Source organism: Oratosquilla oratoria, chromosome 18, assembly GCF_046742065.1.
Source record: "Oratosquilla oratoria isolate Oo_2021 chromosome 18, ASM4674206v1, whole genome shotgun sequence".
NCBI classification, from domain to species: domain Eukaryota; kingdom Metazoa; phylum Arthropoda; class Malacostraca; order Stomatopoda; family Squillidae; genus Oratosquilla; species Oratosquilla oratoria.
In genome coordinates, this window is record NC_134794.1 from 64843949 (window position 1) to 64860279 (window position 16331).

Genomic DNA, 16331 nt, shown 5'->3' on the forward strand with positions numbered 1-16331 from the left:
TCACAAAGGTGAAAATAAGGGACACCACTAAACAGACTGGTATCACTGACCAGCACAATTGTGAAATTATGTGAAAGGATTGTGAAAAATTGATGGACCAAATACCTTGAAAAGATGAACATTCTGACAGGCAATCAGTTTGGCTTCAGATTTGGAAAGTTGTGTGTATTTAATCTTTTAAGTTTTAACTCAAGAATGACTGATGCAATGAAAAAGAAAGAGGGGTGGGACTGTGTGTACCTCAACCTAGAGAAAGCATTAGATAAAGTACCTCACAGTCCACTTGTGTGGAAACTGAAGCACGCTGGAGGACTGAGAGGTAAATACTAGAATGAATGAAAGATTTTTTGAATGAAAGATACATGAGGACAGTAGTAAAAGATAAGATGTCAAGATTGACAGCAGCAATGAGTGGAGTTCCACAAGGTTCAGTGTTTACACCAATAACGTTTCTTGTCTAAGTCGATGACATGATGGACGGAACAAGCTATGCCAACATGTTTACAGACAACACAAAAATCATGAGAAGAGTGAAAAATGAGGACAGTAGATCATTACAAAAAGATCTACACACTACTTTTGCATGGAGCCAAGAATGGGAAATTTAGTTCAATACCAAAAATTGCGAAGTACGGGATATAGGCAATAGTGGCAAAAGACAATCCTTAAACTATTCCTTGGGAAGTGAACCCATTACAAAAGCAAAAGATGAAAAAGATTTGGGAATGTTCATAAAAGATAACCTATCACCTGAAAGACATCAGCAGGATTGTGGGAGACACACAGACTACTGCAGAAGATCAAAGTGGCATTTCACTATATGGATAAAAAGATGATGAAAAAACTCATTGAAACTCTCAATCTTATATATTTGTATTTTTCAGTTATTTTTGCTATACAATGATTGTCAAAATAAAACTAGAAGTTAGTTTGCAGTTTGATGCAAACTAATGGATTTCAAGAATATTATTTGCTGTAAACATATGTCCTTAATTCATCATCTTACAATTTGGTACCACCTGCACGTGCTTGTACTGCATGACCCATATATGATATCCAATGCACTGATGACCCTGACTGATGATCATAGTCGGTTTGTGTCTGATGGTTCAGCAGTGGTGTCATAACACTGCTCTACTGCCGTATTTCGTAAGTACTATACAAGATTAGTCATTTTATTATGTTCAGCCCCCTAAATATGCAGGAAGCCCCCCCCCATCATAAATTCTGGCTACAGACCAGAACCTGGCAGACAAACCATATGAAGACAAACTAAAAGCACTGGGTCTGCCAACTTTGAACGATCAAAGAGAAAGAGATAAAATTAATGTAGTATTCAGGTCACTAAATGGGATAGATTGCACTTACAGAAGATCTCTTCTGATTAAAGATGGGAGGGCTTTAAGACATCATGGGAGCAAATTAAGACATGTCTAAAGGATGTGAAGAAATATGGTTTTCCATATATATGCGTAAATACTTGGAATAGCTTAGGAAGTGATATAACCCAAGCTCAAACAATATGAAGTTCAAATCTAAATATGATTATTGGAAATCATGGAAATAGATTAAGTTGGAACTGTACATGAATTCGAGGCTAGGCATGATAAAAAAATAGAGAAAAAGAGATGGGAGCCAACAAACATTGCTCTTTTCCTATATACTACAATTAGGTAAATAAGGGATTTGTACTTCACTCCAGCCATGGCATTTGTTTGGGAGATGGGACTGTTTAACCAGACAGCCTCAGGAATAACAACAACAGGGAACAGTGACAAGACTGTAGTGTTCAAATCAATAAAAATTGTGGACAAAATCTCTTAGTTTGGGATGAGCACAACAGAGGGTCATGTGATAAAAGTGGAGGAGACAACAAGTCTGAAGAATATTAAGAAACACAATTTCTTACTCAGATATATCAACCTCAGTAGTAGCCCATGTATAATTCTTGCCTAAAGTTGAAACTAAATGGAAACCTGCAACCCCACAGCCATTCCACAGATCTCTCAGAGGAAATGCCGAGACTTTTGCCCATGTTGCATTAAAGTGGGACTGCTCCTAAAAATATGGAGAAAATACAGCTGATGTTGAAATAACTTGGCCCTAGTCCAGTAACCAACAGCCAGACGGAAGTTAAGGTAGTGACATGTTTTGAAGACAAGTGGAAGAGGAGAGGGTTTTCTCTGACTTCCATGTTGTAGAACCACCATTGGCAGGTGCCAACACTTATCCCTAGAATGGCCTATAAAAGGAAATAGTCCAATTAAAAGATATAAAAGCATTTATAGTTGTTAGTCAATGAAGACAGACGAGACCTCAAGAACATGGCTTTTTTCCTGAACATTACAATTAGGTAAAAACATTTAAGTAAACACAAGCACACAAACATTCACAAACACACAAATATACACACACGCACATTAGGTAAATACAGACACACAGACACACGCACACAACATGCCAAGTCCACTGTGACAATAACTTATAAAAATTCTGCTGAACACACAAAAATAAGGGGTGATATAAACCAGATATATTATGGCTTGATACGTGTCAATAATCATATTCACACCATAACCAAGGACAAATGGCACCACAAAATAAAATATAAAACTTGAGAGCTCACTCAAAAGTGAAGGTGTACAACTTAGATCATAAAGTGGAATTACACATGAAACTCTGAAAATCTTGAAACAAGCAGAATCAATGTATTCAGAGACAAAACTGAGCAGTTCTGTCTTTTGTCCTGGCACCTGAATAAAAAATAAAAACATCTCCACAGAGGTATGCAATCACACACCAAATGCAAAGTTAAAGACAACGAAAGGAGGGAGGAGAGAGATAGTGTGATGTGTTAAGCTCTTCCTTCCATACAATGAAAAGAACTCGCCAATCAAAGAAATGTGAAACCAGAGGAATAGAAGATGGACCACGCAAAAGGTGACTTGTTCACAAAATGTGATAACAAATGCAAGCACAATTATATTTAACAGACAACATGCACTCTGAAATACAATAGTGACACAAAGTGAAATATGGCAGTGATTGCAAGCATCACAAGAGGTGGCATTAGTACTACAAAGCTTTAAGGCTGTGACCACTACATGCAGTGTGAAAAGTGTGAAAGGTTGCGGGTTTGATGACACAGTGTGGACTTGGATGTGACTTGACGCTAGCCAAATGTACATGAGGACCATGAGGGAAGAGCAAGCACACACAGCCAGGCCTGCCCAAGGGTATTGACCGCATGCCTTTGCCCCAAACCCTTGCAGCAGCAAATACTCGTACACTCTTCACTCACCCGAAGCGATCAGACTGACTTTGAGGTTCGGAGCGATGGAGGTTGCGCGGAAGGCTCATACTCCGAAATCTAGGCAGCAGCAGCAGCACAAGGGAGGCGGAAGTTAGTATATGACGCATGAGGTCACAATATGCATCAACACGGTACACTGCTTAGCAACACCATACAATGCGTAGTGACGATCTGATGCGTACATGGATCATAAAATGCATAGCAACACAGTATATGTGCACACAACATTACAATGCATGGCAACTGGAGTTGATGATTATATGTATGTGACAATCTGTGGAAATTATTGTGGTGCAGGAATATGGTGAACTGACATGTCCAAACCAACTAACATGGAAAAAAAATGCTGTAACTTAAAAAAGATAAATATTAAAAGAAAACAAGATCCAATTTTGCGATGAACCACACCATACAGTATCAAAGTTAGAATCTAATGATATGTACAATCTAAACCATAACGAAAGAAGGCTTCCTATAACAGAAACAAACCATGTACAAACATGACAACCACCACGATAGTCAGAAACACCTTGTGTGTCACACCACTCAAAGAAATACAAAAAATCATGGTATGCAGCACTTCTAAGAACAGTTTACATGCAACGTGGCACCTCCATTGAGAAGAACAAAAGTGAACTGTACACATTACCATGCACATTTTTGTATTTCCCTGAAAACATCATATTTTCCTTACACTATAGATCCCCACAATTAGGAGTATGCTGCAGAGCACTCGTGACTGCCAGCCTACACTAGTAACTGTCAGCCCACACAAGGAACTGCTCTTCATCAATAACAACAAAACTGGCCTACATTACTGAAGAGCACCCAATACCACCAACTACTGGCCAGGTAGAATAACTACCACACTTGACCAGTGACAGCCAATCAATGTTAATGCTACCCCCATACTTCTCTGGCACCATGAACTATATACCAAAACTAGTAAACTCACCACTGATCTATACCCCTAATTGATGGCCAATAATACAAAAAATCCAGCAAGCCACACTACTGAATCCTGGTTTATGGTGAGGACTGTTACCTTGCACCACTGATTACTAGCCTCCACAAACTGCCAGTCTGTTCATTTCACCGAGGGCATCAATAATTAGGGAAAAGATCAGCAGCAGAGATGGATCGAATCTTCCTGGTAGCAAGTTTGTAGGAAGGACATACTACATTAAGTTTCCTAATTCAAAAAGTCCTCCATAAGAAAGTACCATCCTAGCTCTCACAGAGGGTGTCCATAATGTTAAACCTAGTCAAACAATCATATATATATATATATGTACATACATACAAGTGGGAAAGAGTACTGTGGGTTTAAGAAAGTGCACGGATGAAATTTCCATAACAAGGCAGGTATGCGAGTAGTTTCTGGTAAAAGGTAAAGACGTATTTTTGGTTTTTATGGATCTAGAGAAGGTGTATAATAGGGTTGATAGAAAGGCATTATGAGATGTGCTGCAGATGTATGGGGTAGGGATTGGTATGTTGAGGGCAATCAAAATAAAGCATGTGTAGGAGTAGGAAATTGAAACAATGACTGGTAGAGGGTGAAGGTAGGGCTGCACCAGGGTTGTAATATCATCATGGTTACTCAATGTATACATGAATGGGCTGGTGCAAGAGGTAAACTTCAGGTGCTGGGCTGGGGTCTGGAGTTGATGAAATCCTAAGGAAATGGGATGTGAGCCAGCTGTTGTTTGTGGATGACACTTCCCTTGCAGCTCGGATGGAGGAGAGACTGAAGCAGTAAGTGGCAGAGTTTGGAAAGGGATTTGAGGGGAGAAATCCGAAAGTAAATGTGGGACAAAGTAAGGTGATGAGATGTTACAAGGAGTGAGGGTGGCAGTGTGTTGGAAGATAATTCTAAATGTCTAGGGGGGATTAAAAATGTCATGAGAAATAGGTATCAGGAGCTGAAAATGACAAGAAGACTGCACAAGGAGGTATCTGTGCTCATGACACAGGAGCAGAGTTGGAATATACAGGAGGCAAAACAGGAGAACTTAAATGTAGTCGAGATATGAAGTGTTAAAGAAGTATGGAGAGCATTACAAGGATAGAGTGAGAAATGAAGAAGCAATGCATATGGAAAGACTGTGTGAAGAGAGACTAGCAGAAAGTATGTAAAGGGCAGAGGTAGATGAAATCAACTTGAAGGGAAGATCAAGAATAAAGAGGATGGATGGGGTGAAAGGGGCATTGAGTTCAAGAGGAATGTCTGTCAAGTAGGGAAGGGAGAGGTTAAGAGATGGGCAAGATTGGAGAGGGGTTGTGAATGTGTGATAAACTGATGCAGTCCAAAAGGATTTCTTTTCATCTGTTCTGTAAATTCTAGTGAATGAGGGGAAAGGACCACAATGTAATAAAGATGCGGGGTTAGATCAGATTCAGCTGTTGGGCCCTATTGCAATACTGCGTCATACTGCACTGTCTCTAAACTGAGCAGCAGTGGGCAGGAGACAGGGATGACCCTGTATCCACAAGAAACTAAGATAGAAGGATCAACAAATGGGTGTTGGATAGGTATCCATTGAGTTAAGGATGGTGCTTTGATTTGGTTTATACCTTACAAGGGAGAATGGAAATTTTGGTGTGTGTATGTATGTAAACACACATTCACCTGTCAGGCTCTGCTGTCAAGATGCAGTGTCCTCCTGCATTACTTTCAACCTGGGCAATGGGTGGTGGACTAGGAGGTAAGAGAAAACAAACAAGTGTAGGATAAGTGAAAGGTGGGTGCATCCCTCAACTGGTCACCTCCCTTATATGGGAAAATGATGTTTTGGTACATGTATGTACATTATATATATATATATAAGTATAAACATATATATTATTGGAACACTGACGGCCAGTCTTTGATAATGACTAGTACTAGTGACTTAACTTCAGTACAAAATACAGGCTGCTAACCTAAAACTAAGTTGATTTGAAGAACTACCCATCTATTTATGTCCTGAAAAGAAATCACTATTAGCAATTATAACTATCAATCAATCTATCTGCTGCCCCAGGTTCCTCTTGCAGGAGACCCACAGCTCCCAGGTCACTCAGGGAAAAAATATTGTGTTGTTTAGAGATTGTTAATGTATGGCACTGTAGGATGTGTTCAGTGTCTTCTATGTGGTAACTATATCTATGGTAGTTTGATGCTTCGGCCATGCCCATTCTGTGTTGATACCATTTTAGAGCTGGATGGTGTCCTGAACACTAGCAAACCAATGTGGTTCTTTCTTGGTGAGAATATTTCTGTGAAGCTAGTCTTAGGAATTTTGGTAATGTATCGAGTTTAGTGGTCTGTCCTGAAGAACTCGTTTAGTGATGTACCAAATTAAACCTATGGATGCCCTTCCATGAAACAATCCTTTATACAACAAAACTACTGTACTAATAAAATACATTAAGTAATCTGCAATAAAACTCTTTTCATTAAGCTCAATGGATGGGTAAAGAATTCTGTTCATAAGTGCTCCACTATTTGCCACCCTGCAACATGAACTGTCAAACTATTATTGATTAACAATGACCCATGAGAATGTCTTTTAGACCACATCTCTACTGGCCCAACATCCTCTGAATTTCACCTACATACCAGTTACTACTGACCTCTTTAAACGACAGTTGCTCCAATGGCTGTCTGTCTACCAAGTACCTTATGGCAAACAACAGATATGACTTTCAGCCTGCATATGCAACTGGTAGCCTACTTAAGTAACTGCTGGTCATCAATAGTGACACCTGGCATGGGGAAAGCCCACCAGCCTATACAAGTCACTTCTTGATGGAATTGGTGTCATCTGGCCTGCACCAGACTTCAGAGGATTCTCTTGCAGTGCCATGAACTGCCACCTTGTACACAATCTACTTGCCTGTACCACTGCCAATCAGATCCAACTCAACTGGCTACCAACCTGCACAAACAACCACCAACCTACATTCCATATTTACATCAGCTCCTGGTCAACAAATGATCTGACTTGATACTGTACTGTGCACCTGTGAGAGTCTATGATCATGTCATGGAGTTAATGCATGTACACACCTCTGTGCATAAATTTATAATGCCTGCAATAAGGCATGCTGAAGTCTGTGTTCATGCATGTGTATGCATATACCTATTAGAAGAGTTCATGTACAGGCATGCTAGTTATTTTTTTTTTTTTTTTTTTAACATTTCTTACAAATGTTGATAGGTGGCACACTAGCATTACGAAAAGAGAATACAAGGTGCAAAATCAACCAGTTACACCAACAGACACACAAACTTCAAGCTTAAACATGACTCATTTATGACAAAAGACCAGATGTATAATACACAAAACAAAAAAAACTTCCAATCAGAGCTCAAGGAACTAAAACCAATGGGGTATAAATGGGGGGCTCATAAACAAAATTATGTTTATAATCAAAATGGGGTTGACAGGAGTTTATAGAATGTTAGTTCCTATGGTCTTGATGCATCTATTACAGGTGATGAGAAGGGGACATGAAACAGTTTCAGTGGTCACAGTAATGGGGACAATAATTTCTATAGCTATGGAGATAGGGATATAAAGTAAAATGGTTTATAAAATTCCACTGGTTGATAAATTAATTGTACTGATGGAGGACAGTAGTTAATAATAGTGCTGTTCATGGTGCTAAATCAATCCCTTCTATACTGAGTGGCACTTACCATTTTACTTCAGCTGTGGTACTTCTAGCTAAAATATATCCAACACTACAATTCTCTACATAAGAAACTCAGATTGATACATCTAAATATTGGTTGATATTGTTGTGATGCAAGGACCAATGTCTTGTTTGCTCAAAGAATATTATCATTGGTTGTTTGAGCACTCTCTTACTTGGTTTATCTATCATGTCACAATTGTGATTTACTCTTCTACAGAATCTTTTTACCCCCCAAAATCATACTCTTTCCTACCACTCATCAAGGAATGACCATCTTTGTAGCACCTATACAAGGAAACAGTTAGGGTTCTTCAGCTCACATCTGCTAAATGAATTTTTTTTCCCCAAAGATCGAACCACAACAAGACCCGCACTAACATAAAGTCTCCTGCATTGATCTGACCACTGTCAAATGAAAAACTGGATCTCAAGTGAAGTGTTGCATAAGCAGAAATGGTTTCCACATATGAGGGTCTTTATCTAACCTCTCTCTTAGAGCCACCAGATCAACTTTACATCTTCCTTTGGCCAGAAGCACCTTGGTAACCTTTTCTCAATAACAAAGAAATCCTCTTTCCTCCACTATAGATTTCATTATACAATTATATTCTCTCCAGTCAAAAAGATAAAGTTCATTTGAACAACATTTTCACAATGTATATAGCAGGATTATCAACAGAGAATGTAGTAGGAATATCATATAAAAGAAAACTTTCAATACTTGCTGAACATCAATCATGATGGAAGTCAATGAATGAATTTTAGACGAGTATAAGGTGGCTGCATACTTCAACTCAGCCACCCCCTTATCAAAGATATTGCAGCCCTTGTATATGCATGGACTACATTGACAACAATATGTGCCAACTACAGCATCATTTCTTCATTACTGTTAACACAATTGTAAGCAATTTCAGCGAGTTTCAAAGTTGTCTAAAGAAGGGATTAAAAAAGGCAATACAAGAAGTTCACTGATCCACAAATCCAACAATCTACTGATAACTGGTAGAAAACAGTGATATGAATCCTATCCAACGTCTTCATGCCTCAAACTCTATATCATTACCAGAATCCCGACACCAAGGACTAACAATAGGCAACTACACAAGGTGGTCTTGTGGGAAAAACATCTTGGATGGATGGTCTCTACTTATCTATCTCTATAGCCTATCAACATCCTCATCTTTATCTATAGCTGCAGCCTCAAGGGGCCAGCATTAGTTTCCTAACCCAGCCCCAAATTTCTATCAACTTGCACTATTTTTCTATCATTTTTTCTACATATTAAAAACTGACAACCAGCATCTGCTCCCCTCTTCCTACACAATGACACAAAACAGCCCAACACCAATACATACAGCATTTCTTTCTGGTAAGATCTGAGAGAACCTGTAGATCTTTGCTGATTGACCCGTGGCCATACATTTCACATCAAAGAAATTCTGCAACAACTGACTGATTCTGGTAAAGAAAACACCATTTTAAGATGAAAACTTCATTGGAAGCACAATATTTCACTCAGAGCTGTACTTGAAAGAGATGCAAGTGAAATGCTGTACAATCAATAAAGGCTTCATCCTCAAATGAAGTTTTCTTTGCCAAAACTGTCAGCAGTTGCCATCTTTCGACAACTGATTGGTTGAATTTATACCCAATCACAAATTGACTGCATATAATACACAGCTAAAAAAACAAACAAACAAAAACACCCAACCAATCCCAACATTACACAACCACAATGTCTATCATAAAAAATATAAATCTTATATGACAAATACTCAGTACAAATTTAGTCGGCAGAACATCTTGAGCTGTACGAGTATATACAGCTACACACCTACAACAGATGATTGTTTAGTTGGCAGAAACCTCTATTCCTTAGACTTAAAAAACATTTTCAACTGTAACACTAAAGATTTCTATTCTGGCTCATAATAGACAACCTTATTTAGACCAGAAATACCTCCACTCCTCAAAGAGTAAAATGCTGACTGCATTTAAGATAAATCTAGCTTCATTCTGTAAATATTAAAAATGGTCTCTATGATCTCAATTCATGATACTTGTATATTTGAGAACTTTTCTCAGGACTATGACCCTCAGTTCCTGAAAAAAAAAACTCCCATACAATTTCCAGTTACCTTTTATGTCAGGATAAACCGTGAATTAGTCGACTGCTCCAAAAGAATTCCCCTAGTATTCCAACAGTGTCCTGTCACTTTGACGAATTAAATGTATGGAAATTGTTTGGGAGACATGAATAAGGTCCAAAAGTTGTCTTGAGAAAAATTCTTGAGACTGTTCCTAGATGGTACCGAACCAAGTGCCAGACCAATGCAAACTCAAACTAAAACGAAAATGCATCATCTTCATAACCCAAAACATGTGAAACATTCCACTGTTCAAAATATAACTGCAGAAACCCTTAAACAAGTACAGTAGTCATACAAGGCTCTTCTTACTTTGTGCCTAGTGAGCGGGCCTTCCTGTGGCCAGGGACAAATTTACTCTGCTGCGGACCATGAGCAGGGCAGGGATAGGATGGGGTCATGCCCGCTCCCTTGCCTGTGGAGGAACTTCCTGTCTTAGCAGGCGACAGATTGGTGGCAGAGGAAGGGGTGGCAGAGGAGGGAGTGGTGGAAGGATCATTGATACACTCACGACTTGCACTTTGGGTACTGGAGGGGTTGGGCTCCAGCTGCAGTGACAACCTGAAACCAACAAAAAACAATAAACAACCTTTAAATAAGAAATATAGATTTCAAACATGAAAGTGACTCACTCACCATCCCACTCCCACACAGTGGTAAGTGAGAAACCCATGGTAGGGCTAGCCCTATCCATTGCGGCAAGGAACTGAACACATGGCCATCTGCTCATGAATTCAACATGGTACCTACGGGGCTACTGCATGGCCTTAATTAAGGTGACTACAAGAGAAAATCAATAAAAGATTTTTCAGAGCAGTTTCAGAACCTTCATAATTGAGTTATTATGTGTATGTGGATGTAGACACGAGAAATGGTGAGACACATAGAGCATGAAAAGTGATGAAACCTGGTAAAGCACCTGGGTTAAATGGGTGGCATGTGGAGTATCTGATGGAGGGAAGAACAGTTACAGTGGATTGGCTAGTGAGACTGTTTAATGTGTACTTAAAGGAGGGTATTGTACCCCAGGACTGGAGGGGCGGATGTCTAGATCTACTTTATAGAGGAAAAGGGGACAAACATGAATGTTGTATCTTTGAGATAAGAAAAAGTATTTATAAAATAATACTGTATAAAAACATAAAAGTGAATGTAACACATAATAAAAGACAATATAAAGAAATAAACTGGTTTTATAGTGTATTTGTCTTGGATATCGGATGACTTGAGCTAATGTTAGATATGTACTGGCAGAGGTGGGGAGTGAAGGAGAGTGCTGGAGGTTAGAGGTATTTTTTCATGCTCTTTCGGTCACTTTTGCTCACTTACTTGCTACACTTTATCCCTAAACTTAGTTGCTACAATACAGCATCTTTTTTAATTTTGCTTAACTTAATTTTCTTCACTAGTTTTTGCTTTTGTCGTCATGCTTTCCTCATTTACACCTGCAGGTCATTTCAAGAAAAAACTGTCCAAGGAAGTTCATTTTCTCTACCCTTCCAGAATGTTTTGGAAACAAGTTAGGCAAGTGTCATTAAATAGCTCCGATGAACAACTGGATGCAACTTGTTCTGAGTGCTACCTTTCAATTAACTGTGAAAGACTCCCATATTCCCAACATTTCCTCTCACATATAGATAACATTCTTCTCCTCTGGCTCTTCAGAATCAATTTCACTCAAAACTTTTGTATGCTGCTGCTCTTGTAGATCTCTTTCTCTTCTTTGTTCTAGGGTTGGTAGTTCGAGTTTGGTCGATCTTTGTTCGTATGTCAATTTGGAGAGTGTTGGTGCCATCTTTGTTGTTGCTCTTTGAATTCTAATTTCTTTTATGTTCTTTTTAGTGCTGGGTGTCCATAGTGTCACAGCGTACTCCAATTTTGGTCTTATCAATGTAACTAATATGTTCTATACTATTTCTTCATTCAGGTAGTCAAAGGCTACTTTCATTGATCTTAGTAAATTGAAAGTTTCTCCAACTAATTTGTTGATATGTCTGGTGCCATGTCATTTGTGATCGTTACTCCTAAGTCCCTTTCCAAGTTATCTTTTTTAATTTCCTTTGTACCAATTTTATATTGTCCCAATATTCTACTTTTGCTTTTTCCAAATTCCATTTTACATTTCTTGAGGCTGAAATTCATTTCACTCTTCTGACTCCATTTCCAGATTTTGTCCAGGTCTTCTTGTAGTGATTCGCAATCTTTCTCTGTACTTACTTTCTTTCGTAGTTTTGCATCATCTGCAAAGAAGTTCATATAATATTCCACACCTTCATCCATGTCATTTATACACATGGCAAACATTATCGGAGCCAATACAGAACCTTGTGGGACTCCACTTATCATTTCTTCCCAATCTGAGTTGTTATCTATGAGTACCACCCTCAATTTTCTCCCATTCAAGAAATTTTTCATCCATTCCAATAACTTTCCTTGTACTCCACCTATTGTTTCAATTTTTCTTAGTAGCTTTTTAAGTGGTACTTTATCAAATGCTTTTTATAAATCTAAGAAGGCACAATCAGCCCATCCGTCCCTTCTTGAATTATTTCTATTAATTTTTAGTAAAAGGATATCAAGTTTGTGGCACACGATCTTCCACATCTAAATCCAAATTGTTTTGAATTTAGTATTTTGTTCTCTTCCAAGTGTTTAATCCATTTACTTTTAATAACTTTTTCATATATTTTTGCTATTGTACTTGTAAGGGAGACTGGTCTATAGTTGGTTGGATTTTCTTTGTTCCCTCCTTTGTATATTGGTACAATATTTGCATTTCTCCAATCTTGTGGTACTTTTCCTTCTGGTGAAAGTGCATTGAGAAAGGGGGCGATTACATGGAAAAATAAATTTGGAAGCAATAATGTCCACTCATTTTAATGGTTCCATTCCCATCTTTGTAGCTCTTCAACTTTTTGAGTTATAAGTAAAAAAAAAAATATATAGGAGGCATTATTTTTTTTATTACCAAAATAGCTTCTACAGTATGCAAGTGAATGTGTGATGACTTTCTTATCCACCATAGGAGGATATGAAATTAAAGTAAATATTTAAGATCAACAAAGTATAAATTCAAGAAGGGAAGCAGGGGAAAAAAAAAAAAAAAAATTATATTTCTCTGAGTGATTTGTTTCTAACAAACAGGTTCTGGTCCATAGAAGTGCCTCTATTTTAACATTCACATGATTGGATATATTTACATGTACTGAAGGTCCTTTACTTTACTCCTTATATGGGAGGTGGCCAATCGTATCTTCAATTATAATGTTATACTTAACATCAATACTATAGTGTGTATACACACTTCAAAGCACACACCCAAATCAAAAGTAGTTACAATCCATTCAATCACCCTTCACACCATATTACCTTGGTGATGAATGATTGCACTGTCCCTTGTTACACTGTTGGGTTCAGGCAGTGCAGCAAGGTACAACACAAACAATACATGCAATCTTTGATACAGATACATAGATAATGCATGAACTCTCCAACAGTAACAACTCCCCCTATGAAAATCCAATCAGCCGCTACCCAAAAAGAGAGGCGGATAGAAATTATATCTATCTATCTGTGCACCAAGGACTTCTTCTCCCTTATAAGAGAGATAGCCAAGTCCAAGGTACACATCTATTCCCACCCATTCCACTCCCATCCACCATCCTTTCCTCCCTCTCATCTTAGCTCCTCGTGGATGACGGGTCATCCATGTATACCGCCCACTACCCGAGTCATATGCAATGCAGCAAGACACAGCACATCCACAGCGAGGCCACTCCACTTTATTGGCAACCCACCCCTCTCTGTCCCCTCATGAAGATAAAAAGAAAAGACTGAAATCCTCACCCACTTATACCCTACAAGACTGCACCTTGTCATTTTCAAAGAGCACCACAGATTCTAACTATACAAAAACTTACTTGTAATGATCATCTTCGACAAACTTTTGAAGTTCTTCAATATAGCGTACAGAGGCCAAGTATGCTTGCACATGAGTAAGGTGTGGTAAGGCTGAGTAATCAGACTGTTGGTAGTCTGCCAATACACGAAGTATATTATTCATCTTAAGTTGCCTCTGCTCGGATTCCAATCCACCAAAGTGAGGATGAGCCATGTCTATATATACAAGATCTGTCAGGAATAAACCTGTAGTGTAAGAAAACAAATCATTATTAAAAATGTTCTCGGTGTTCTCTTCTACATGCTGACTACATTCTCTGACCTCTTGATAGCTAACTTTACAAGATAAATATTTCTTGCATCCCTACCACACAAGTTATCATTTAGTAGTGGTTTATCACACATTTGTAGTCCATACAACTTTCCACCTCTTCAGTGTACTGTATTTTTTCTGCTCTCTTCATGTTTTTCCTTATGTAACCAAAAGAATGCATTTCCCCTTTTCACTATTCTAATAAATCCTTTTCACATTTTTTTACTCTTCATATACAGTAAGTCCTCATTATACAGTACATATACGTTCCTGAAAACCTTACCGCAAATTTAAATTACCGTATACCGAACCCATTATATCATATAATAATAGGATATGACAGACGTACCTTCTCCCTGCTCTTTTCTCTTCAAAATATCTAGCGGATACCATATCTGTGAATTTTACTTACCGTAAATAGAATCGAGGGTAGTAATTACCAAATACCGTAACTGTGAATTTATTGGATAAAGAATTACCATATAAGGAGAACTGACTGTACTGTGTACACACATCTCACATTTTTCTATCTGATATGTTTTCTGCTGTGAAAATCATATCTCAACCTAAGTGTCTCATGTTTGCTTCACAATCTTAAAATCTGCATAAAGCTAGTCTAACATTTTTTTTTTTTTTTTTTTTTAAAGCTTAATTTGACCAAATTCCCCCTCTCAAGTGAGGGCTAGGAAGGTGCTCCCTTACATAGATCTGTTTGAAGCAAAGCATTTACCACCTATCTATATATCAAGGCTTCTTCCCCCTTATCAGGAGGGTAGCCAAGTCAAAGGCACATACCCACTTCCACCCATTTCACTCCCACCCTTGTTTCATTTTCATCTTAGCTCCTTGTGGATGAAGGGTCATCCCTGTATCCTCCCCCCCACTGCTCAGATTGGAAGCAATGCAGCAAGACAACAAATCCACAGTAACGTTCCTCCATTACCATGGCAACCCTACCCCCACTCTCCATCCGTTTATGCAGAAAATAGAGAAGATGGGAAGAAATCCCTCCAGGCTGTGTCAAAATATCATCCACACACAACCACTCCCTACTACCCCCATCCCCTGCCCTCTCCCTTCCTTGCTTGAAAGACTACTTTGCATAAAAGAAGGGAATGAGGCAGAGAGGACCTGAAGGTGCGAGTCAAGTGAGAATGGGATAGAATGAATACCAGAGGAAACAGATAGGGTTGAAGTGGGAGTAGAAAAAGATTAAATGCACCTATGCATTAAATGTCACACTACAAATTCCTCTGTAAGGGCCACAGTCCTAGCCTCCCCATAAAGGGGAGTTTATGATATTAAACCATATCATATCATCATCACATATACAACCATCTCAACAAGCATCAAAAACACATTCACTACCCCTCTTATCTTACCACCTCAAAGATAAATGCTGATAAAGTAATTTGCAACTATCATGAACATTCCTGCAATTCTCTTCTTCCATGCAGTTTATCGTCAACCTAACGAGATTCTGGTGCAAGTAAGCAAACAAAAGCCCACAGATTTTACTTACCAAGATATGGGATCATAGGCAACTTCAGACTATTGACATGGTTACGCAATTGTTCCCAATTGTTTCTGTCACTGAAGAGTTCTGTCATACGCTCAAACTGCTGACGATCCTTCCGAGACAGGGCTGCCCATGTTTTACTTAGTCTGCAGAATGAATATTATCATTAAAGCATGAGAAATTGATGATATGATGGTGTTTGCAAATAACCTCCTTAATAAAAAAAAAATTCAGATTTATATGAACCTAGCCCAATATGCATATAAATATTTCAGAGTATGCATACCTATTTCACAGTACTCCAAGACACTATTTCATTTTTACACATTTCTCTTTATATTACAAGAACTGCAGTTCCCAGCTTACAATCACAATCCCTCGATTCACAACAACACAACTTCTATTCCTTTTATTTTTTGAGTAAAGGATGTTGGAGATATACTCTCTTTC

The 16331-nt window shown here is 38.4% G+C and overlaps 1 protein-coding gene across 6 annotated transcripts in view; it reads right to left on the bottom strand.

The window, feature by feature from the left end:
- RalGPS (Ral GEF with PH domain and SH3 binding motif) overlaps positions 1–16331 on the bottom strand; it is a 183887-nt gene that overhangs the window by 31817 nt on the left and 135739 nt on the right. For 5 of the 6 annotated variants that reach the window (XM_076202316.1, XM_076202317.1, XM_076202315.1 and 2 more), the window contains 4 exons: positions 15885–16027; positions 14070–14295; positions 10462–10710; positions 3302–3370 (listed from right to left, as the gene is read on the bottom strand). In XM_076202316.1, the coding sequence (XP_076058431.1) occupies positions 3302–3370; positions 10462–10710; positions 14070–14295; positions 15885–16027 (687 nt within the window). The remainder of the gene's footprint in view (positions 1–3301; positions 3371–10461; positions 10711–14069; positions 14296–15884; positions 16028–16331) is intronic. The other variant, XM_076202318.1, reaches the window with a different exon arrangement.